The 25,125-nt window shown below is 44.4% G+C and overlaps 1 protein-coding gene across 1 annotated transcript; it reads right to left on the reverse strand.

Moving 5' to 3' along the window:
* Positions 1 to 1,519: 1,519 nt before the first annotated feature.
* REST (RE1 silencing transcription factor) lies at positions 1,520 to 17,809 on the reverse strand. Its single transcript, XM_041427892.1, has 3 exons — positions 16,135 to 17,809; positions 9,976 to 10,059; positions 1,520 to 6,989 (listed from the first exon to the last, which is right to left on the reverse strand). Exons 1-3 carry the CDS (start codon positions 17,033 to 17,035, stop codon positions 5,287 to 5,289), a joined length of 2,688 nt encoding a protein of 895 aa, XP_041283826.1. The 5' UTR covers positions 17,036 to 17,809; the 3' UTR covers positions 1,520 to 5,286.
* Between the last annotated feature and the right edge of the window lie 7,316 nt (positions 17,810 to 25,125).

Consider the following 25,125-nt stretch of genomic DNA (forward strand, 5'->3'; position numbering starts at 1 on the left):
AGGAGACCAAGAAGGCTCCTTTGACTGGTCTGGGGGCCAGGGACGGGTTCAGCTGCCTGGCTTGGGCCAGGGTGCACTGCTGCACATCTGGTGCTCCCAGCCAAGGGGGAAATGCAGAGAGCTCCATTTCCTAAGTTTAAAAATACAACCTGGGTAAGGGTAGGATCTATCCTTTTAGATCTACCTTTTCCTACATGTAACTTATATTATACATATATACACTTACGTACAAGAACAGTGATAAAGCAATTTATGTCAGCATGGCTAAGCTTTAAAAACAAACAAAAGACAAGCACCAAACCAAAATCAGGAACCTAGCATTTTAGCTCCTTCAGAGCATTAGCAAAGCCTGAATAAGGCAGCTGAATTAAGACATGAGCTTGCTCTCTCCCCATACAGTCCATCAGGAAGCTAAGCCATCCCTCATGCAAGCCAACTCACCTTTTGGGCAGCTCACTCTGTGGACAGGATCTCCCACTGGCCTGCCAGGTGCTGCAGAACCATGCACTTGTGCTTGGCTACCTGGTTCTGTTAAAAACCAGCTTGGCACAAAGCAGGTTCTTAGCATGTTTCCAGCCTAGCGGGTTTTATCCTGGTTTTCTACTGGGAAAAAAAAACAGCAGGTTTTCTGCCACTTGCAAGGAACTAGTCAAAGGGTGACCTGACTGCAGGTTTAAGGGAAAATGATCTCTCAGGTTGCCAACCCACTTGGATTCTCTAGATAAGCCAGCTTGTCCCGGGAACACCTTCCTGAGGGTGGGGGGCAGCACTAGCTGGTGGTACAAAGGGCAGGGCCTCCCCTATTGATCCAGTTTGAAATCATTAACTCAGCACAGGCAAAGAGGCACTCAGGTACCCAGCCCCTGCCATCTCTGTGCCACACTCTTACATCTCCCTCGCAGTCTGTGGGCAGGCTGAGGCACCACTGCTGTCCCTGTCCATACCACAAAGTGCTCACATGCAGCCCACAGGAGGAGCAAGCCAAGCCTGTCCCTTGTCTGGGCACTGCCAGCCCTGCCCCTCTGCACCCCACGGCCATGTCCTGCGGCAGCACTGCACCCTGCTCTGCCTGAGTAACAGCTGCACGGCTCACAATCCCACATTCCCACCGTCCCCTGCATCACCTCTGAAACTCAAATTTACATTCCACAGCTTCCATCAAGCTGCACTTCTGTGGTGGCAGAGAATATTGCCCTTCATGCCCATTGTGCACTTCCAAATCACAAACAGGTTCAGCATTGCATTTGAACCTTGTCCATGTGCATGCAGTCCCCACCTTGTGCCCTGTCCTCACTAAAGTGGGCAGGGAAATGAAAACAAAATGCTGAAAAGGAAAAAGAACATATTTCTGGAGCCACTGTCCCTGTCTGCAGTCAAGTCTGGCGTGTCTGTACTGCCTCCCCCAGAACCACCTGCCTGGCTTGAGGTCTTCAGGAGCTCTGTCGACGACACTGGCACTGCTCCTGCCTCTCGTTAAAAACAGCCATTAATAAGTGGAAGATAGAAGCTGCACGTTCCTTAATAAAGTTTATTTAATCATAACTATGCTTAGGAAAATACACTTGTAAAGGTTAATATAATGCAATTTAGTTTAACTTTATACTACATTTTGAACAAAAGACTTCTTATACATGATTTAGGTAAAAACAGGAAGTACGATCTGGCTCGTTTTACATCTATTACAAACGCAGAAAAGACTGTCATGCACTACAGTAGAGAGCATGAAAAAAAATTACCTTTGGTTTAATTCAGAGAATACAAGTATTGCACTGTAAAAGCATCAAACATGGTGCAACTAAACATCATAAACATGTTTCCATGCCAGCTTACAAAAGTTTGTTAGCTAGTGTAATTTTAGAGGGGGGAAAAATATATGTACACATAAAACAATTTTTTTAGCTATTTGGATTCTGTTAATATCATATGCATGCCACATATCTACACAACTGACATTCAAGAAAACTCTTGAATTTGATTTAATACCTTTCAGCTACATTAAATCAGTTGAAATCAATGACTTTACTGTATCTTAACTGGCCTGTCAGCTGTTAAACATTCTTCTTTAAATGACTAAAGTTCCAGCCTAGATCATGAAAATCCAGAAACAACAATTGCAAACCATGGATTTCAGGTGCCTAGCTAGCCATTTCTTGATCATTTTTCGGGGCAGTTAGTTTGAGTGTATAGACTCATACAGAGAAAGCCCAAAACACATGACTCAACCAAGGGCTGGCAGTGTAGGGATGTATCAGCATGCTAATCCTTCCAACCACGTATTGGAGGTTGAACACAAATACAGGTATTATTGCCAAAAAACACAAACATGCTAGCATTGGCAAAACCAACACAAAATAATTTAACAATATTGAAAAAGACCAAAAAAAAACAAAAAAAAAAAAGGCATTGTTTAAAGGGAGACACAGCAATGTAAGACCACCATATATGGTGGGCTACGTGACCCACACTCCCCCTAAAATACTCATATTAGCAGTGCCTAACTTTTGAGATAAACATAATGCATTACATCCTTGCCTTTTTACTGTAACATAATCCCAAACCTTGCAGAGAATTCCAACACAGTTCTGCACTCAGATAAGCTAGTTCAGGATCTTGTTGATGGGTCTCAGACAGAAAAAAAATCAACTTTTCTTCTTCTTAATATGTTAATAATTTATTTTCAGTTTCTCGTCTTGTGGTAGGAAACTCCGCCAAAGAGGAGCCAGCCAAGTGTTGTCTTTGAAGAGTTCTTGTCAGATCAAGCACTGAAACCTTGACCACTTCACAGAAATGTGCAGCACAGTATTTCAGAGAACCACCTTTGCTTTTGTCTCACAGAGAGAACTTTAAAGTCAGTCAACAGAATTGTTTTCATTAAAAAAACAACAGGAAAAAATCATCAGGCCAGTCCATGAGTTTACTTGAACATAGCTAAAGTCCTTGAAGTCTCTCACAAAATGGCAAAGGCTCTTCACAAGGATAGGAAGGGAGCTTTAAACCTCTACACAGTACTGGAATTCCCAGCATCTGCTCACATCACTCACAAACGGTGGCAACATTTATATATAAAGAAACACTATTATGAAGAAAAAAAAATACATCTAAAACTATTACAACTAGTAGTTCAGGAAAACATTTCAACTAGGTTTGTTTTCTTAATGTTTAACATAAATATAGTTGCAACTTGATCTTGAGTTGACAATGATTGTCACAGCCAAGGTAAGGATTGAACACTATCTATGCAAACAGAAACTCACTATACATTATACAACTTATTTCTGCCATGAGGGATGCCTTCCCTCTCAAATCTTTGGCCTCCTATTACCAATCTCTCCCAAAAGCAGAAGCAACGTAGCATTGTTGCTCTCAATTAATTCACAGCAGTGGGTTTGTTTGGAGGGGAAAATGCTGTGGGGACAACACAGTGAAGAATGGGGTTTATTCCAGAGCTTACACAGAGAGAGTTACTTGCAATAAAGTGCTCTGACAAATGCTGTCTGAGCTCTTCAATTCTACTCCCCAAGTAACACCTGCCTCCCAGTTTGCTTCTTTGGAGCTGTCCCCAACTGCTCCCACTGGAAAGGCAGCTAACGACAGTCAGAAGAGTGCACAGATGGGACCTGGAGGGTTTTGCTTCTTCCCTGCTGGTTCGGATTTTGTTTTCATTTTGCCACTGGTTGGCTACAAGCAGTTAGGTATGCAATCTCTCTTGCATTTGTGTGTGCTGGAAATGAAATCTGTTTAGAATTAAAAACTCCTGGTATGACATGTAGACCTGAGATGACAATCTGACAACTTGCATGTTTCTCTCTGCATGGAAACAGGGTGGTTTTATTAAATGCAACTTGAATTAATATGGAGCAGAAATTCCTTCAGATTTTAAATGCTAGGTTTGTTGCTTACCAGTTGATTCATCTTTACTTGTTCGTTGGGTTTTTTGTGTATGAGATGTTAGATTATATCACTGCTACTATTTATTTTTTAAAGCTCATGAAATTTGACTGCTGTCCACCACAAAAATGAAAATGGAAAAAAAAAAATTCCAGACTTGCACAATCTGCAGACTGTTTCCACTGAGAGTGATTATTTTCCTGTCTGGTGATCCCAAATTATAAATCAGAATTTATTACTCTGCATGTGTATTCAAAGTAGCAGAAGTGGCATTTCCATGACAGAACAAATCCTGTGAAAGTGTTTTGGAACTGCATTGGTATCGTTTGCTCAAGGACTCTACAATTCTAAACACAGTCAAAAATACATAGCCAAGCAGCTCATAATTTCAGCAACTTCATGCACAGTTAATCACACCCCAGGAAAACAAGAAAAATCTGCAGTAAGGAACAGAAAACTGCCACAGAAAACTGTCCCATAGTAAGCAACAAGTCTGAACATTTCCAAATATAAAGAACTTACACATACAAAACCAAACATGCATATATAAAGTGTACATATACTGCACAAGCGCTATTCCTAGAAGATTAAACTGCATAGGTAAAAATCAAAAACAAGTGCAACATTTTAAGCCCTTAAAGCACAATCAAAAAACAAAAAGCAGAAATTAAAAATAACAAACTTGCTCCCCCACAAAAAAAGCCAATTACACATCAGTGATTAAGATATTAATCAAGACAGAGGTTCTCCAATCAAAAGTTGGAAGGACTGCTCTCAAATTTTGGCTCATCATTCACACTTAGGGGATCTGAAATGTACGTTCATAATTGTAATTAGCTTAAACAGTTATGTTCATCACTAGCCAACTTTGATTTCTTTTACAAAGTGCTCTTTATGTAATAGAAGCTATCTTCCTGGTAGAAAAACCATCAAGTAGTTTAACACTTTGAACATCAAGATACATTGAAAAGAACTAAAATAAAAAAAGGGAAAGGGAAAAAGGGAGAGAAAGAGAGTTGGCTGCTAGAACGAAAAGCAACTTATGCCAGTGGCTCTATAAACATCCAACTTGTATATTGTTAGCTCCAGTCTTGTTCCTAAAACTCAGTTTATAAAAGAGCTGCATAAGCTAATAGACTAGAAGCTTACAGTGACTTTATAGGACACAACCTCATACACCCTACCTGCTTTCTCTAATCAAGAGATCCAATAGTTAATGAGTTCACCATGATACATAAAGTTGTCAAAAATATTTTCAACTTCAAAAAAAACCCTAAACCAAAAAAGCAAACAATGCAGACACTAAAGCAAACCGTGCTTAAAAAAAAAAATCTACAGTATTTTTACATAAGCTGTGTAAGATCTTACAAAAGAAGATTCCCTAAACCACAGCTATTTCTACTCCTGCCCTTTTGCTGCCTTCTCAAGATAATACACATTAACTAAGTGCCTGTTGAGGTGCTTGCTGTATTCACCCTCCTTTTTAAATGAGCGGTCACAAAAAATGCACACATAGTTCTCCCTGGCCACCGAGGTGTCCGGAGCTCCTTGTGACATCTTTGGACTTGTTTCCTCTGGTACAGAGCGAGCACCATTTAACCCCGAGTCGTCGCTTCCTTCTGATATGTTGTCACTGATGTCACTGCCTTCGTGGCTGTGGATGCCCTCATCCTCATCCATTTCCTGAGATTCATTCACTGTGTTATCCCGAGGTAAGGACAGAGCCACTTTAGGGCTTTGTGTACACCCTTCCGTGGGCACAGGCACTGGCACAGCATCTCCTGCTGACTCTGTCGCTGGCAGGCATTTCTTGGTCAGGTCCATCAGGCTTGAGTTAGCCTCAGTTTCTGCCACAGTTTCCTCTGGCTCCTTCTCAGGTGCCAGATCTGGTACCACATCCATGAGTACATCCACACTTTTTTCAGAAGATGCTGCATGGGAAGATTCCTCAGAGCAAGCGTCTTCCCCTTTGTCCGCCTGCCTCTCCTCCTCTTTTGCACCACCAGTGTTTTCAGTCTCTCCTACTGCTGCAGGCATTTCTTGGTCCTCTACCTCACCTTCTGTGTTTGCATCCTGAGCTGGCAGACAAAGCTGTCCTGGACCTTGGATGCAGTTTCCTTTGGGATCAGTGGGATCAGTGCTCTCCCCGCTGATAGCATGACCACCATCATTGTTTAATGCCACTGTGTCAGTGGGATCTTGCTCCTTCTGGTCACTGCCCTCAGTGCCCAGCTTCACACCTCCATCTTTCTCTGTGATAGGATACTCATCTGGCATCTCCTCTTCCTCAATCTTCTCCTGATCAAGTTTACTGCTTTTTTTACTGTGCTTTATTTTCAGAGCTTTCTTTTTTCTGTTTTTCTTGAGGCAAGAATTTTGCTTTTTAGGCTCTTCCTCTGGTGCAACATCACTTTTTTGAGCTTCCTGGCAGTCTCTGGGTTTAGCTTCCACTTTCTTTTTCTTTTTTGTTACTACTGAGGTATCATTTGCAGGCTCTTGCTTTGAGGAAGTTGCCTCAGTCTCTGCCTTTCTTTTGACCTTCTTTGTTTTACATGTTTTCTCAGTACTTTTTTCAGTTTTAATATCCACCTCCTTATTTTCTGAAGCCGATTTCCGACTTCTGGTTGTCACCTGGCCTGCAGAAACGTTGCTTGCTGACTTCTTTTCCTTTGCCGAATTATCTTTTTTCTCCACCTTCACAATTTTCTCCGTTTTCTTTGCAGCTGAATCCCCTTTTGCTGGTTCCTTCTCCACTTTGTCATTACCGCTCTCAGAAAAGTCAGCTTCGCTCTTTTTAGTCCGTAGCTTCACCTTCGAGACATCCATGGTGATGTCAGAACAATCGGGATGCCTGGACTTGATGTGATACTGCAGGTTACATTTTTTAGACGCTGCATAATCACAAACAGGGCAGAGAAACTGGCGCGGGTTGATGTGGAGCTCGACGTGCTTTTTGAAGTTGCTGCGGTCAGCGGTTTTGTAGTTACAGTGCGGGCAGATCAGAGGCTTCGGCCCGTTGTGCACTTGCCTCGCGTGACGAGTCACTTCGTGCTGGTTTGAGGCCACGTAGCTGCACTGGTCACATTTGAATGGCTTCTCACCTAACAAAGGAAGGATGGAAGGGAATGATGGTGATTATTAAGTATGGTAGTTGTGGGGCACTTACTTCCCACTAATACAGATATATAAATATGAAACTTGAAAAGGATAAAAAAAAATTATCCATGCGCCTTTAAAATTAAGCAGTCAACATAAGAAATCCACAAGTCACAAACACATTCACAAGACACTAAGAACAAAATACAAAAAAAAAGAGAGAAGGAGTGAGGGCTGGGAGGAAGGGGATCCAAAACCAAACAAGCAGTAACAACGTCACAGGTTCTGGCTAGGCATACATACCGGCAGAGATCTCTCTACAGTAATATTAGCAAATGGAATCCATACCCAACTGGTCCATTGAATGCATTGTAGAAAAATGGAAATGTAACATTTGATGAATAGCAGTTTCACACAAACGTTTCAAAAAAGTCCAAGTTTATACAGATTTAGCATACTTCATGTTTGCATTGAAAGGAAATGAGGGAAAAGAAGTTAGCAAAAACCTAAGAACATGAAAGGGGTGCCCAGATGATCTTTACCTCTGAAAAAATTCTGTTCACTGTTTTAGTGTCTCAAACACACAGTGCTCTGGCTGCAGGCTACTCTTGGCAAGGCAACCAAATGCAGCCCACAGCCATCATGTTAGTATTGAAATCTGCATTTATATTAGTGTAATGACTTCTGTGGAAGTGTCCCTGAAATGTTCTGCTTAGTGCATGCAATTGCAGCAGACGCAGCTTTCCCCTTACACATCAAAGCAAATAGGAAAAACACTTTCAGTGCAACAACTCAAGTCCAGAAACACTTTGGGAGCATCTGTATATGTGCCAATTTAGCTGAGGAATTTGGGATGCTCCTGAGCTCTGAACCAGCGTCTCAAAACTGATCTGCAGAACTAATGCATGCTACTTCTTCAGTATGTTGAAAATCCACTCCAGTCCTTTCTGCTCATGATACAATAGTGCTTCTCCCACCCCTGCAAGCCACTGCCCATACTCAAGCATGCTCTGTGGCACAACTCAGGAGACCAACCAGCCTGCACTGAAGATGTTTGTGCGTTAACCACAAGATCTGCAACACCCTCACAAACGCTAGAAAAGGCTGTGCTGCCTCCCTGGCAGGAAGCAGGAGGACAATTGTTTAAGAGTCCAGATCATCTCATCATTATCGGACTGCAGCATCTATTTATTATTTAAAGAAGAGCTACTTTGATTCCCTCCCTCTCCACTTTATTTCCTTCTTTTTTCCTCGCACTTCCTGGTGACATTTTCTACAAGTTTAAGCTTGATGTGTTTATTGCTCATCCTTCCTCCAAGTATAGAGCCTTTATCACCTACACTTCAAAGAATAGCTCTGTCCTGCACTGTGGGAGGACAAGAACAGCCTCTCTTACATACACATGAACAAGCTGTTCTAAGTGCACGGAGTGCTCAGAGGCAGCTGCAACTGGGTAACTCAAAGATAGCATGTGAAGAGTTTGTGTCCATGGCCTCTACTAAATCCTGGGGTTTTATTGTGCAGGTGAAAAGGATATGTACCAAGATGGCTAAAAAACAGCTGCAAATTAGGCTCTAAACCACTGCCATTTGCTGTCTGATGTGGGAAGAAAGCTACAGCACGCGTGGGCCTTAAACAGTCAGCCTGTCAACGGCAGGAGTCCAGAAATTGCCATAGAAAAGGTGCAGCTGCCTGGGCAATGCAACAAAACACACAACAAAATTTAGGAGAGCTATTAATACAAGGCCCCTGATAGCAAAAGTCATGCCTTCCCTCAGAGACCTTTGAGGCAGGGGCCACAGGCAGATGCTACTCCTTACCTCCTTTGGAGCTGAGACTTCCTTTCACAGACTAAGGGCAGAGCAATAGGTTCATGAAATGGTTTCCAGGTTCAGTACTGACCAAACCATTTGCAAATTTGGTGGTTCATTTGCAAACCAGAGGTTCAACCAAATATTATTTTTGTTTCTGAAAGCAGAATACTACATTCACAATATTCTCGCACCAAAATACTGACATGTCATTTTAAAGCTGGCTATTTTTAATGGGCCCAAGCTCCCCTCCACTACACTTAAAACTGCCTGTCTCCTGGTTTCAATTAAAAGCCTCATCAATTGAAATTGAGACAATTACTGTTCAGGAGACTTCAACTCCTGTTTGCCAGCACTAGGAATTCACCTAGGGATGGTCAATTCAGATTTTACAAAAACAAATCAAAAGCACAGGCTCAGGTCTATCTGAACTCCCTTATGAGAGACATAAAGGATGACTATGCTTGTGTCTGTGGTGTTACAACTCCCAAAAATGCTGTTAATTCATTCAAAAAGAGATTTATGAGAGCAAATGTTTGTAACACCACAGCTCACGACCAGCAATGGGAAATACAGGCTAATGAAAATTGCTAATTTGGTTTTTAGTGCCACAAGACTGAGTTACTTCTGAACATCCTCTGAGTCTGCTTTTTCTCCTGTGTCTCCTCGCCATAAGCAGACACCAATTTACATCCCTGTGTCATACTAAACAAAAGCTAAGGGTTCCCTTAGAACCCCTGGATGAGACACTATCCTAGCACCACAGAGGAGATTCTCAGCTACTCAAAATGTTCCCAGCTTCACTGATTTGAACTCAGCTATGAGAGCTGTGTACAAGATTTTGTTCCTATATCATCAAAATGTTATACCTATTACTAGATTACTAGGACTACTAGAGCAGCCCTATGAATATCAGAATAGACCTTGAAAAATAAAAAGATATATTCCCATTGTCAGTTTTATTCATGACATTTAGCATTCCTTAGCAAGACAACCTTTTCCATTAAAAAAGGAGCTAAAGCTCAGGCCTTAGTGGCTAAGATGACATCTCACACAGAACTGGCCAGACTGCTTTAGGTGGCCCCTCTGGAGCCAGGGTCTGACCTCCAGCTGCAGCCACACTGTGATACTGTGAGCCACCCCTCTTTGCTCAGTCACACTGCTGCCACTCCGTACCAACCTGAGTGGGTGCGCATGTGCCTGGTTAAATGGGTCTTCTGAGAGCTGGAGTAAGGACACATCGCACATTGATAGGGTCGCTCCCCTGCAAAACAAACAGCAGAGTAGTTACTGAAACGCAGCAGATTCCCAAACTTGATTACCAAGCCACACAGGGGAGGCTGTCACAGATCCTCACACTGTATTTGAGGGGTGTTGTCTCTCAGCAAAGGGACAGTGAAAAGCATATGCCTGAGCCACACCACTACAGTGTGTCATGCCTTATGAATGAGGGTAGTAAAAGGGCAGGATACTGACAGAGGCACATCCTAATGTCCACCTAGGGTCAACTGTAACCTCAGCCAAAGGATTATGAGGACAGACAACTTTAGTAAGCCTTAAGCCACCAGACCTGACTTCCCTACAGCATCTTCTCCCAACACTCCCAACAGATGCACAAAAGATCCTGTAAGAAACTATGTATGTTCTTGCTTTGCTTAACACCTTACCTGAAACCGCCATATTTCATTTGGATTAAGATGGGATATGACCATCCATTCCACATGGACTTGCATTTACCAGAACACAAGTGCAGACAGAGCAGGTCTTTGCTTCCAAAGTTTTACTGGCAGAGTGAAAACAGCTTGCAGCATGGAAAAGCATGATGCCCTGAGTGAAATTATGTTGCTAGCAAAAGCTTAAGTGTAGCATAAACATTTATTTCAAAGACTCAAAACCCCATGCCTGAAGAGTTACTGGTTCTGGAGAACTAACGGAAACTAAACTGTCATAAATTGTATCTCCACTGAGGACAGTCAGCTTGTAATTGTAGCTAAAAATTGTATCAGTACAATGATACTTGAAAATCTTTTTCAAGTGAAGACAAGCTCCAAACAAAGGCAGGCAGGTTTATAATTAACATGTTAGGCAGGTCCGGATAAGCACCTGGGGTGTTTGCCCCAAACTGCTAGCACACTGTCTTCCCTACAAACACTTTTTAGTCTTGGGCAGACATCCACAAGAGAAGAGAGGAGTGAAGCTGAAAAGGGAAAAAGAAGTTACTTAGTCCTAGTATTTATTCAAATCATAGGCAGAACTACACTACAGCATTTTGATAAATTTGCTACATATGAGCTATACAAGCAAGGTGCTCTCCAAATCACAGAGACCTGGACATCCACAAGAGCCCTGCACACAGGGTATGTGCTCACTTTCAGAGGCACAGCTCTCTCTGCAGCAGCAAAGATCTGCATCTGCCCGTGTGTGATGTGAGGCTCTGCTGCTGGCCTGTGCCAAAACAGCAGTAGAAGCAGCCTTTGTAATGCAGATTAATTCCACATTTCTTCCTTCCATCAAACATTTAGACTATCGTTCTTGATTAGATCAGCAGTTTAAAGGTAAATTCACCCTAACAACCACAACTCCCCTCCCTTTCCAATTAAAACAAGGTAGGAGATTGGTGCAATACACACAATGAGATTAAGTCATGTTCAAGGGAGGGGTAGTCCTTTTGGTTCTTCCAAAGAAATGGTTTTGGTTTTAAATGACTCCTTACAATTAAAAAATATGTGGCCAAAGGTCCTGGAATATTCAGTCATATCTTCTTCCCATTATCTGAAATTTCATATCTGTAAAGTTCCCTACAGCATCAGGAATGTGAAACAGGCTTTCTTTCATGGTCTTTTTTACATAAGGCACAGCCACAAAACACACTAGATTTAAGTATAATGACCACAACTAATTTAAAATGTGTTATTGCCACTTGAGAATTAAATGCATTGCACAGGCTGTTCTGTCAAATACTATTCCCTAAAGGATTTGTATTGTAGTTTTACAAGCTGTTTCATTATATGCAAACAAGCCATTAAAAAAAACCTCTCCAAAAGACACTTACAGAATAAGCCCCAATCTAGCCAAAGCTCAAGCAGGCACTTAACTCTGTGCAAATGAACAGGGAGACTGACTTCGGCATACAAGTTTAAGACCATCTTGTTAAGGAAAGTTCCCCGTCTGACCATTCAGGAGACTCTCAAGAGTCACACTCCCAAGGCCAGACTGCTGGGACTGAAGCCCTTTCATGGTGGGTGGCTCCAACAGGTGCCCCCCATGATTCCCTGCACACCCCACTCACACACAGTCAGTCCAGGTTTCCTTACCAGTTTGTCCCCAGGTTTCCCACAGCAGTCTCAGATGCCTCATTCCATAAAGCTATTTACTCATGGCACAGTAGCACAGAGACACCTGGAGCTGGTGCCCCCAAAGAGGACTCAAGAGTGGAACCCCTGCACTTTTATACCCTCACAATCTACCTGCACACACTCTTCCTCCCCAGTCTTCTGTTCCTGCTGCTGAGCCTCTCCATGTCCATCTACCTTGCTGGCCTCCCCAGTCTTCATCTGCTTTGTTATCCAAAAGGTTGGCAGCTCATGGCTCCTGTTGTGTCTCTCAGTGTCCATCCATCTGGCTGGCACCAAAGGTACAGGGTTGGCAACTCACAGCCTCTGTGTGCCCTCACCCTAGGCAAAACCTGATCTCAAACTGCAGCTTGCACACTGAGCTACCTGCACCAAAGGTATTCCTCAACAACCTCTTGATAAAACCTTTTTTTGTAATGCCATTACAAGTCCCATCTGCTTGAAACAAATCTGCTTCCATCAAACTTCAAACAGAGTGGCAAGCAAGAAAGATTCCCTCTCACAACCAAAATTAAATTAAAAAAAAAAAAAACAAAAAAAAACCAACCACAAACCAAACCAAAACCAGTTCAAAACTAGACACAGAACACTGTGACTGACTGAAGCAGATGTTTTAGTTATACAGCCCTTCAGCCCCATGAAGTTTTCTAGAAATTTCTTCTAACAAGCAAAATAAAGAGAGCAATGCTGCACTGTCTTGCACACAGTACAGCTCCAAAACCAGCAGGTAAATCAAGTCAAAACTTGGTCTAAAAGGTCTAATGAGCACAAAGGAGCCCAGGTAGATCTGTCCCGGACACAAAGAGTCCTTTCTGCCTATGCAGCAGAGGAATAGATTGTCCTGAACACCTCCAGCCAGCCACTCCCAGGCAGCAGATAGGCCCCTGCAGATGTAGTTTTCCCAGGTGACAAGCCTATGACCATCTGTAGGATCCCTGAAACACCCCTCTGCCCAAGGTCACCAACATTTGTCAGCAGCCTGTCCCACAAGCACTGTCACAAGCTGTAAGGTATATTCAGCACAGGGCAGGTTCTGGGACACCTGCTTTTCAACATGAATGCAAGCAACAACAGGCAGGCAGATAACCTCTGCCTGTCTTCCTGTGGTCCCCAAACATGCCAAGGATTGGTATTTTTCCCAATCATGCAAGGTACTAGCATGCTGCCCCCTTCCCTGCTCCTGACCATGTGCTCTGGTATTTGCATGTGTTATTAGTAAGGCAGCTAAGTTCACTAACCAGCAGAAAACCAGCCTGGGGACGAGGAAGGGAGCATTTTTACTCCTTTACTCCATTTTAGTGAGCTGAATCAACTAGTCTCAGGATACAGGTAGAAAATTGAGACTGCCTTTCTCCAGCAGCAGCAGCAGCACATTTATCCTGTGAAACTCTACTCTATACAGTCAGTGTTTCAGAAAACTATGGCTCTAATACAACAGAATCAAATTAACTGCAAAGAGACATTTCCCCCACAAAAAAAGTCTGATGAAGAACAAAAAAACAGGAGAGAAGGAAAAGCATGTATCCAAAATTATTCAACCTATTAGCAATAAGGAAACCAAAGAAACAAACAATTCCAACTTTCTTCTTTAATATTCTGAACCCATAAAATAGGAAGAAAATGACAGATAGATGTATCCCATTTAATTTAACCAACAAATTTTTTTCAGTTTTAAATGAAAACTACAATCCAAAGCTATTTTAGTATCATTCAGCCAGTTTTTACTAAATTCAATACTGTTATGTAAACAGCCTGCAAATACTTTTGACTATAAAATAGCTGTGGGTGTTTTTCAGGGTTTTTTTGGTGAGGGTTGTTTGGTGGGACTTTTTGTGCATTCTGGTTTTGTTTGTGTTCTTTAAGGCAATTTATTATGCATTAGTATTGGCAGAGACTTTTAGCCTGGTGTATAAAATATACCTGCCAGGAGCATATTCATTCTTCTAATACTCCAGCTTTAACACTCTCCTCCACAAAACCAATGTTACTGGAAACAAGGCACATTCTTAAATCATTCTACTAACATATTTGGAAGTTTTTAATCAAGCAAGAACTGCCTGAAAGAACTTAACTACGTAGTTGTGAAGTAGCAAAGAAACACCAACAAGGGTAGACTAAAACATGTTGAAATCATAATCACTCATTCCAGCTTAATTACAGTAACAAAAAGAACCTGCACAACTGTCTTCAAAGGAGAAAAAGGGGATCTGGATACACTGGATTTTTTAAAAAGTTTAATACAGTTCATTGGTAAATTGGTCAAATGTAGTGATAACAGAGCAATTCCTCAGCAAACATGCTTTCGTGGTTAGTTCCTGTAAAACTCAACAAGTGCTTTCAGAAATCAGAAAGGGGGACCTAATGTCATCTACAAACACAAGCAGAGATTAATTTAAAGTTAAGGCAAATGTAAACTAGACAGGAACCAAAGCAGTGGCTCACATTTGGCCATGAGCTCCCCACGAGATTCATTTAGGTTTTTTCCTACTATTTTGCCATTTTTACTAGGTCTCTTTCCTGTTATCTCCTACAAACCACACAAAGAATATGAGCTGGAGGATAAACAACACTATTTTCCTAATACTTCTCACAATAAACTTTGTTTACTTGCTTAGAAAAAAAATATTTAGACAGGACTGAGTTTGAAATTGACGGTATCCACAAAACAACAGCACGAAGCTATTCTTAGGAAAGAATAAAGTACTAAAATTCCCAGCAGACCCTACCAGCCCCAACAAAGCAGACACTAAAGTGAGCTAACAAACACAAACTCCTGCACACTGAAGCTCAAGCCCAGCCCCGAGGTCTCCGGAGTGCCCACCCCTTCCAGACAGCTGCAGACAACTGAACTGAAACCTCCAAACCATTCATGCCACTGCTGTGACAAAACATGACTTTAAAGGAGAAATTCCCCAGTGTTTTGCTCAGCCAGCACAGTCTGCAATAAAGGGGAACCAAGTCAGGTGAGCATGCTAGAAGATGGTTAGCAAGTGAGCCCTCTTCACAGAAAAGCCCTGACACAGTGGAAATAAAAGCTTCTAAGAAGCAGCAAGGAAGCTCTGAATTTCCCTCTCACTTCCACAAAAGGGATCAGGAGGCCAAGTAACTGTACCCCATGGCCCAGAGGGGTGAGATGGCTACGATAACCCCTCGTGGAAAGGAGTTTTGGTTAGTCACAACTCCCCGTGTGAGAGGGTGGTGAGGCTCTGTGATGAAAAGCAAGGTATTTCCTGAGTCACCTGTGGGCCCAGCTCACAGGACGGCAGCAACACTGCAGTCCTCTGATTCCACTGGCTATACACCAGGGAAAAAGGGGCCTCACACTGTCTCTTCCAATTACAAACCAAGGTTAGAAAAAGTCAGGAAATCAGGCCAGACTCCCCGGAAGGCTTCCTATAGGGCAACAGAAGTGTGTGTCTACTTCTGGCTGCTGCAGTGATGCAGGCCCTAGAAAAAATGAAGCCTCTGAGCATTAAAAGGAATTAATTCACTGCTCAACTCTTATTTTGACTTCGTGGATGCTGGAGGACTCCTCTGCATGCATATGTCAGCTCTTTCTTCTCTGTAATTACATTGTAGTCAAGTTTCAGCTCAGTCTAAAGACACCATTTTCAAAACTACCTATGTGGGATTCAGGCATCAACCTGCTTGTTTTGGTTTTAGACTATATCAGGTTTTGGTGTTGTGGACTCTGACAATTATCACAGGTACACTTTGTCATGCCTTCCTCAAAAAATTGGCTTAAAATTACTAAACAAAATGCCCTTCATCTCCTCTTGGGCACCTGACACTTTCTCAGTCCTCCAGGACTGCAGACTGGAACTCAAACCAAATTCCACTAGGCTATAACCTGGCAGCACCAGAGAAGAGAGCACAAAGCTTTATCAGAATAGAACAAACTTTGCAAAAAGACTCTGCTTGCTTCATTTATCACAGATTCTCAGTAGTCTTACTGCACTTCAGTCAAAACAAGATGAAAAACTTACCTGTGTGAGTTCGAATGTGTTGAATATAATTATTCTTTCTGTCTGAAAAATAGGAGCACTCTGAGCAGGTATACACTTTCCTGGGAAAATGATTTCTTAGGTGTTTTTTCCAGTGATATTCACTGACAGTAGTGTATGTGCATATAGTACACTTGTAGACTCTCTCATTTTCCCCTGCTTTGTTGTGGTGCTTCAAGTGAGCCAGATAGTGATCATATCTGTTAGTGTTATAGCCACAGCGATCACAACGGATTGGGCCCTTAGAGAAATCCACCTCTTCTGCAGTGCAGGAATCAGACTCCTTCACCTGTGCTTGCTTTTCTGCATTTTCTTCCACAAAGAACTTCTTAGCACTGTGAACCCTGATATGATGCACAAACTCCTCTTCAGACTCTGCCTCATACTGGCAAGGCTTACAACGAAATGGTTTGCTCTTCAAGCTCTTACACTTGTCCTCTGTGCTTTCTGGAGTACCCGGTGCTTCCAGTGAGGCATCTTTGTCCACACTGGGAGTCTTAGGAGGGGAACAAGCAGCTGGACCTTGAGTTTCCACACTAGGAACCTCAAGGGAGCTTAATTCCACATTCTCAGGTGCCTCACGGTCACTCTCTGCAGCCTGGGTATCTTCCATACCCTCTCCATCGCTATCTGAGAAGTTGCTGTCCCCCACCGTTGTCAGTTCTGCCATTTGTCTCTCTTCTCCAACCAGGTAATCACAGCAGTTGCCACTAACTTCTCCCGTCAAGGCCACATTTGCCAACATAATAAGCTGAGGAGCTGCCAGCTCAGCTTTAGAAAGGTCCTGTAAGTCATACATGTCATTGGACAATGCCATGCCAATATTAGAACTGCCGGGAAAGAGGCTGTTCCCACCAGACTGTCCCAGCACTTGAGTTGCCATGGCAGTAATTCTGTGTGAAGAGAAAAGGAACACCTGTAAGCACCGGAGTGTGGAAAAGTCTCCTCTGCTGTGTGCTGCCGAAGCAGCCCTCCGGGGAACGTCAAAAAACTAAAGCTCTTTGCTGAGATGCTGGGGCAGAGGGAAGCAGAACCCGGAGCTGGGGGGTCTCGTTCTTTGCCCCAATGGCCGGTTGGGCTTTTCCCTACGTGTGGTGCGGGATCCCACCGTGCGGAGGCCGGCAGGGAGGCGCTGACAACGGGGTCCCGGGGCCCAGGCGGGGCTCGGGACAGGTGAGTGACCCCGGGCCGGGCCCCGCGGCTCCCGCCACGCCAGACACCGGCGGGGACGCAGGGCCAGCGGTGAGTGCTGCGGCCGGGCTCGGCCGAGTGCCCCTGTCCGGCCGCCGCCCGCCCCAAGCGCCCCGCCGGGCCCAAGGCCGCCAACAAAGGGGGGCGGCCCGGCCCTGCGGCGACCTCCCCGCGGCCCGGCGCACATCCGCCAGGGGAGCCGGGCCGGGCCGTGCCCCCGCCACCCTCCCTCCTTCCCTCCCTCCCTGCCTGACAGGCATGCGGCCATTTTCTGCCTGCCCACACAAAGCGCCCTCCCCGCGCCGCCCCCGGCCCGCCCGCTGCCGCCGGCCGGTGGGGACGCCCGGCTTCCTCCTCCCCCCGCGGCGGGCAGAGCAGGGCAGCGGCGCCGGTGCGGGGGCGCGGGGCGGAGGAAGCGCCTCGGTACCGGCAAGGTCACAGCGGCCGCGCCCACCCGATGCCCGTCCGCGGGAGGGGGAGCGAGCGGCGCCCCGGGCCTGCTCCTGGGCCCCGCGCCTGCGGCTGCGCCCGCCCCCCGCCCCCGGCAGGAGGGGCCGGGCCCAGCGGGGTCACCCGGCAGCGGCGGGGGCACCGGGCGGCGGCGTGCGAGGGGGAAGGGGCAGCCGCCCGAGGAGAGGGCTGGTGCCCAGGGGCAGAGCTGGCGGCCGCGGAGTTTGTCCGTGCCCGGCCCCGCTGCCGTGAGTTCCTTTGTCCCGTTCAGGGATGGTAACGCTGATCTGACCGGCTTCGAGGCGATGCCCACGGCATCGCCTTCACGATCGCCTCGTGAAGTCCAGAGAAGGCAGCGAAGCTGGCGAAAGGTTTCGAGCACAAGTCTAATGAGGAGCAGCGGAGAGAACCGGGTGTGTAGCCTGGTGGAAAGAAGACTCGGCGTGACCTTATCACTCTACACGCAACTGAAAGGAGATTGTGCCAGATGGGGGTCGATCTCTTCCCCCAGGCAGCTAGTGCCAGCTAAGCTGCACCAGGGGAGGTTTAGGTTAGATATTAGTCACGGAAAGCGTGGTTAGACGTTGGGATGGGCTGCCCCAGGAGGTGGTCATCGTCTCTGGAGGTGTTTAAGGAAAGACTGGATGTGGCACTTCTTGCCATGGTCTAGCTGATATGGTGGTGTTCGGTGAAAGGTTGGATTCAATGGCCACAGAGGTCTTTTCCAGCCTAACTGATTCTGTGATTAACCCTGCTCCACCATGGTCTAGGCCACTAAACTACCCAAATTGCTCTCAAAACATAAAATGCCACATACAACCACAGGACACAAAACCTCCATAGATTGTCCTCATTGTTCCAAACCAGGGAAAACCCCCAAAAGTTGCTTTTGCTGAGCCCAGCCATGCACTCACTGGCTGCAATGGAGAGCTCAATAACAGCATCTAGTCCTGCCTAGATGACAATCCCAATCCTAAATGAGGAACCCAAATTTCTTAGTGGTTCTTTCTTCTCTTGGGCACTTGTGTGTCTCTTCACCATAAATATTGGAAAAATTTCCTTGGTCCTGAAATTCCTCAGGCTGAGCTGATTTCTAAATCTCAAAATTTCCAGCAGGAGCCGGTACCTGTTGGGCTGATATCTCTGGGAGGCTGCAAAAACCCCTCTCTCTGTGTCATCTGGCCAGCCTCAAATCAAGCTGTGCTGCGTTGCCTGGCAGTGGGTGCAGAGGCAGGGCCAGCCACCCCGGCTGGCAAAGCAGAAACATCTCTGAAACTGGGGAAAGCAAATGGCATTTTTACTAGGTACAAACACAAGCGAATGCAAACTACACCAGGAAATGTTGAAGGAGCATCAAGATACCTTGTTAGTTATTGAAACTGAGAATCTAAAAAGTATCCCTGATCTGTTCCTGTGAGTAACAGCCTTCGGGGCCTGGGCAGCAGAGATGTGGTCTGTGCGCTGGCCAATCTTGCCACCTGGCCCTACCTTAGCTATTTCTGCTTCCCAAGGGCAAGCTCCTTTCTCCAGCCTCCATATCTGCCTGTCTGTCATTCTCATCATCCAGAAGAGAAACTCTGTAATACATATATGTTGTATTATGAATTTATATATATTTTTATATATTATGTTATGAATTTATTTGAGAGAGGTTGTCCTAAAACCTGAGGTCCCTTGCCTGGGCACCACGTCCTTGCAAACTTCATGTATCTTTCCTCCCTCTTCACTGCTCTCAGGATACACATAGTTTGGAGCATGGTGCCTGGACCACAGCTGTGCTCTGGTATCAATGCAGGGTACAGCTCTGAGCAGCTACCCTGGCAGAGGAACTTGAGCACACAGGGGGACAGACTCACATCAAAGCTTTGCCTTTATGAAATACATGGATGCTACTGGCTCAGACTGCTTGGCTCCAAAAAATCTGACCCAACTTCAGTTGGGTTCTAATTTCTGAAAGTAGTTTTGACATTGCCATTGCCTACACCTCTTCCTGCAAAACTTGCCTTATTTGCAGACAGCTCTTTCTTTGCTCAACACTCTCCTTATGTCAGGCAAACACAAAAGATGTATTCCCAAGTGAAAAGCTCCTTTGAGCTCTATGTCAAGTCTGAGCCATTCCCAAACCCCCTTAATTCTAGGGCTCTCCCATCAGATTTGTAGGTTAAAACCCAAGTTACACTACTCCTAAGCTATGCCAGCAGTCAAGTGCAGTTAGTTCTCAGTGCTTTCCAAAAAAATCCCATATGTGCACCCCAAGAAATCTTAGCAGCACACGGAAGTTGCTACACCAATTATTTCATGGTGAGGATGCTTTTGAGCAGCTTGAATGTAGATAGTCCTGCAGTGAATATGTATCATGAAAGAAATGTTCCACATCAAAGCCAGTAATGTCTGCAAAAAATGCAATCATAAATAAAAACTTCTGCCAAAACAAGAAAGTTGACATTAACAGTCATATGGATTGTTTCCATCCTGCATCAGCTGGAGAGCAGGGAGCTGAAACTGTGTTTCTAATAGAAAGCATACTTCAATATTAACATCCATCTGTTATAAAAATAAAGGCGCTGCATTTAGAATTGTTAAAGCATTTTAGATGACTTGAGGTTCCTATGGGAACTTTGGTTCTTTCCTTTGTGTATAATTTCACAACTGCATTTGACATAAGCGCCCTTTTAGGTTCATTGCCTGGAAGCAGGTTTTTTGCACTGTCTGGTTTTCCTTTTCTTTTTTTTTTTTCCTAGTGACCAGATTGCTTGCTGAAAGCACTACTTTTAATGTTATCTTAATAGTATTTTAATGTTTATCATTTCAGCAGAGATCTCTTTCACCTTTCAAAAACCAGTCTGACCAGATTTCTCAACTTTTGTACTCTGCAAGTATGCCAATGTGCCGTAACTGTCTATGTTAATATTCTAAAATGTGTTTATGGTTCTAGTGTTCTGAAAAAATTAAATGCTTCACTGCCAGGAATAGATCCCACAAGCACTGCTTTAGTGATACAAACACTATTCAGAGCCTCACACCATATATACACTTTTCAGTATTGTGCTCTGAGAGAAATCTCTTTTGGTGCTAATGGGGAAAAAGTATTGCTATCTGGGTTAAAAAAGGTCTCCATCTGGTTTGTTTTGCCTTGTTTTCTGCTTATGAGACATGTCATGTTTGAAGGTCAGAATGGGCCAAAATTTCAAGCTCTATGCAGTATCACTTACAGCTCAGAAATTCTTGCCTTAATCCTTTTGAACAAGCTCATTCTACAGCTTTTAATAGACACAGGTCTCATGATGAGAAGAGTCTAATAATTATCTTTTTCTAAAGAGTCAGTAAAACTCTCTGACTCATAGCCAGTGTGGCACCTCCTCCCTCCTTCCAGTGTGAATGTTTCCACATCTGTGTGGTGAACAGGTTCAGTAGAACAACACATGCCAAAACTACTTCTCCAAAAAGCTCCTCGTCAGTGACCAGCACTGGTTTGTCTTACCTGACAAGGTCAGTGCAAATGCCGTGTTCTCACTGCTGCCTAGAAGTGCGTGTGATAAGGGTCAGTTTGAGGGAGTATGAGTTTCCAGAAGGTTATCCACATTTAGATACTTCACTTTGTTCTTTCAGAAAAGCATACAGAATAGATTGCATTTGTTATGGCTTTGCTGCCTTCTTGGACAGCAGTTGATACTCTGAAGGGGCAAACATTGGCAAAGCCATAATTTCATACAGTATAGAATATCATGTGCAAAGAAGGCTAAGAATCTTCAAAAGATATTTACTGAAAGTTACTTTTTTTACTCACAGGCAATCAGGTTTAATAATTGTACCTATTTTAACATAGCCTTTTCAAAACATCTTTAGGTTCTAAGATAAAACTGTTTCCAACTGCTGTGGCTGGTATTTTACCAAGCAGTATACCCAGTGTTCAGGCTGCCACTGCCAGACCTAATCCCCCACAGCCATCTGACTCAAATCACGAACCTGGCACAAAACACTTCCTGTCAAGTCCTGTTTGTTTCAAGATGCTCTGAACAGTTAATTTTACAGTGCCATCAGACTTTACACAGTTCCCATGTATGTGGTTGGTACCACATGATTTCAGTCCATGGAAGGGAGAGGCAGTAGGTACCAAGTGCTGTGGAAAACGTGATCTCAAGTTTGCAGCTGAAAGCTGTGCAGCTGGGTGTCAAAGCTAGGCACACAGCACCTAATCCTCTGCAGCAATTCCTGGCTTCTAAAACTAGAGTTGCCTGAGTAACTGTTTGGAAGGGGAGGGTGATGTTGTGCCTGGAATTACAGTGCCACAGCCTAAACAGACGTCCAGCTGCAACAACTCATAAAACTGCTTTTAAAAGCCTTTCTTGTATGGGAGCACTGGTGTAACTGGATTTGGACATGCACATTTTTTGTCTTGAGTGATGACAGGATAGGGAATGGTGTGCCTGCTGTTTTACAACAGTTCCCTGGATGAGCAACTGTTTCTTAAGCAACAGCCCTCTGCGCTTTGCCACTTTGCCAATTGACAACAACAGGGATTATGTGGGGAGGAGAGAAGATGTAAGGTACAATTGCTGGGTGAGAGGAAGAACAAAGGAGGAGGAAGGCCCCCTTTAGAAGGAACATGTGGTTGTGTGGTGGGGCTCTGCTGACCACAGTCCTGACCCTTGGTTTCCCCTTAGATCCCAGTGACTCAAACTCCGAGCTGCAAGTCCACTCTCAATAAGTCCTGCTGGGAAGAGTCTGTTTTATTCACCTCAGGTTCAGAAATCCCACCTAACTTTCCTAAACACCTCTGCATTTAAGCCACAGTCCTCTTGCTCCTGCTTCTCACCAGGCTTCCTATGCGCAGTGGCTTGGAAGTGTCACTCAGCCAAATCCATGTGGGATGTTCTGCCCTTTCTTAATTGAGCCCTTTATTCCTCAGTTTCCTCCTTCACTGAGTCTTTGCCCGTCTTCCCTGGAGCAGCAGCCACTGCCTGTTCTCCTACCTGCTGCAAGCACCAGCTGACCCTCTGACAACCAGGCAACATTTCACTGAGTGTGACTCTCTGGAAGTACCAGGGACTGGAAAGGGGGGTCAGGACTGTACAGTAGCAAGGGGAGAGTACTTTAAATCATTTGATAAGTCTAAAAAAACTTTAAAAACTTTCAGCATTCTTTCCAGCCCAGCTCTCTAACCTTTGTTGTTTGCACCAGTGCAACTGTTCTGAGGGGAAAAGTTGAAAACATTGCCTAAATAAACATATAAACCTTTCCACTTTGCCTCCAGTAATTGTTCAGTCAACAGAAACATCATTTCACTAGCCTGAAATAATCCCTAAGAATCAGTGAAGTGTATGAGCATTTTCCCAAGCACACTCTCTGTGCACTCCCCTGCAATTGCATGGGCTTTTTCAAATGCTCAACACTTGGCCATGCCATGGCTCTCCATGCTAGGAAAGCTGCACCATGCAGGACACCCACTTGTTGTCTCGAAAAAGCACCCAGGGGTGTTTCTTGACCTTCTGTCCTCAGAGTAAGTTATGGGCTTGCAGCACAATTTCAAGAGAGGTTTCACTGGCGCAGTCACATCACTCAGTACAACACTGACTAAAGCTCAGGTTTAAGCAAGGCCTAACATTTCCTTTAAATATGGAAAATTTAGTGCTCTACGCAGAGAAAATGACTTTTCTATTGTCCCCATTTTTTTTTCTTAACGGGAAGCCAGAAAAAAACCCGAAAAACCAAAAAAAAAGCTGTCATTAACAGCTGCCCTTCACCTTTGACACACAGATAAGTCTCAAACCCCCATTATCAATGTCTCCCTTTTCACTCTTTTCCTTCAAGTATCTGCAATTTATCGTAAACTAATAAACCTCTCCCCACAAGGTAAGAAAGGACCAGAAAACCCACCTCCCATCCATCCTTGGAGACTGATCCTTGCCCACAGTCTTTTGTCTGGAGGACCTGCAGGAAGGGGACTGTGTCTTACTCTGGGTGATATGCTGCCCAGTATGATCCATCCTTTTCCTCTTCCAGTCTGGGCAAAGAGTTTTTCAGTTGGCATTACCTTTCTGTGCTCGGAGGCTGTGCCTAGGATAAGTAGATCCTTACCTTCATAGATAATGATGTAAGAGCTGTCATACTGCCTTGGAGGAAAGCTCTGCCTATTCCAGTACTCTGACTCTGATGGAGGCCGTTAACATTAACACCTTGTGCTTCTGAAATTCAGGTTCTAGGGATTTTTGAGCAATAAGTCATGTAATGGCTCAGTAGCTGATGTATTGTTTTTATGTAAAATCACACGGTCCTTTCCTTTTCATCTTTAGTTTGGGCCTTTAGAATGTGCTGTGGTACAAAGTTTCATAAACCAGATTGCCTGTGTTTCAAGGTGTACATGATCTCTGAGGTGGCAAGATTGTGAAAATGCATGGTTAGGCTGTGCATTTGGAGGGAGAGCAGAGAACGGGCAGCACTGCTCCAGCAGCTGAACCAATACAGTCTTCATATGCCACATGCAGACCATGGGATGCAGCTGCTGCAGCCTGCTGCAGCCTCCGTGTACAAGAACACCCTCCAGTGAGCCAAGTGGCTCCACCAGGGCATTCTACATCTCTTTCTAAAGGTCTCTGCTGCTGACTGTTCCATACCCTTAATTTATTTTTCATTCCAGGGCATGACAAATTCTTGTAGCTCAGCTGTCTTCCTGGGCCTCTCCTGATGTGCTGTCCAAAGGTCATCAAGCAATCTTCCCTCACCCACAGCCTCTTTGCTTGAAAATATGCCAAGCTGAGGCTAAGTGGTAGCACTCATGGCTCCATGAGGCCTCTCAGGTGCTTAAGCAAACAAAGACTGGAGAGGCACAGATGCCTCGGTAGCAGGCTCAGGCTAGAAACACTCACTGGTTTCTGTGTGGCACTTCCTGTTCTCCCCTCCTATTCTCAGGCTGAATGCCCTTGGAGGATGGCTCACAACTGTGTTTCTCTCTCTCAGCTGCTGCAGAGAGTTCTGTTTCTCAGTTACATCCAAAGCAGCTCTGCAATTTAAAAGTCAGTATCTGCCCAAACACTAACTTCTCTTTAGCAGCTGCATCAGCTGGGCTAAAAGGAATGTATTAATGTCTTAGGTAAAACTGGATTACCCGAGTCAAGGATGGTCTTCCTCTCATCACTAATGTTTGCACTGTTTCAACTCTATACACATTCACATAGTTACTGCCTAATCCCCAGCTCCTTGTTAAAAAGGAAATAAATCCTTCCACCTGTTAATGTAGAAATAACCATCCAAGACTGCCAATTCAGAATCACACTGCACTATGAGCCAGGGGGCCTGGCTGATTTTTTAACAGTCAGAATGAGGATCGAGTGT

The sequence above is a fragment of the Onychostruthus taczanowskii genome, unplaced genomic scaffold (genome assembly GCF_017590055.1).
Source record: "Onychostruthus taczanowskii isolate IOZ18803 unplaced genomic scaffold, ASM1759005v1 scaffold12, whole genome shotgun sequence".
NCBI classification, from domain to species: Eukaryota; Metazoa; Chordata; class Aves; order Passeriformes; family Passeridae; genus Onychostruthus; species Onychostruthus taczanowskii.

Bases quoted from the DNA above. Each gene is read 5' to 3' on its own strand.
- REST (XM_041427892.1), bottom strand. From the start codon at position 17,035: ATGGCAACTCAAGTGCTGGGACAGTCTGGTGGGAACAGCCTCTTTCCC. The intron at 10,060-16,134 runs GTAAGTTTTTCA...TTTGTTTTGCAG, and splicing joins ACACATTCGAACTCACACAG to GGGAGCGACCCTATCAATGT. The intron at 6,990-9,975 runs GTTGGTACGGAG...TTCCTTTGTTAG, and splicing joins GCACATGCGCACCCACTCAG to GTGAGAAGCCATTCAAATGT.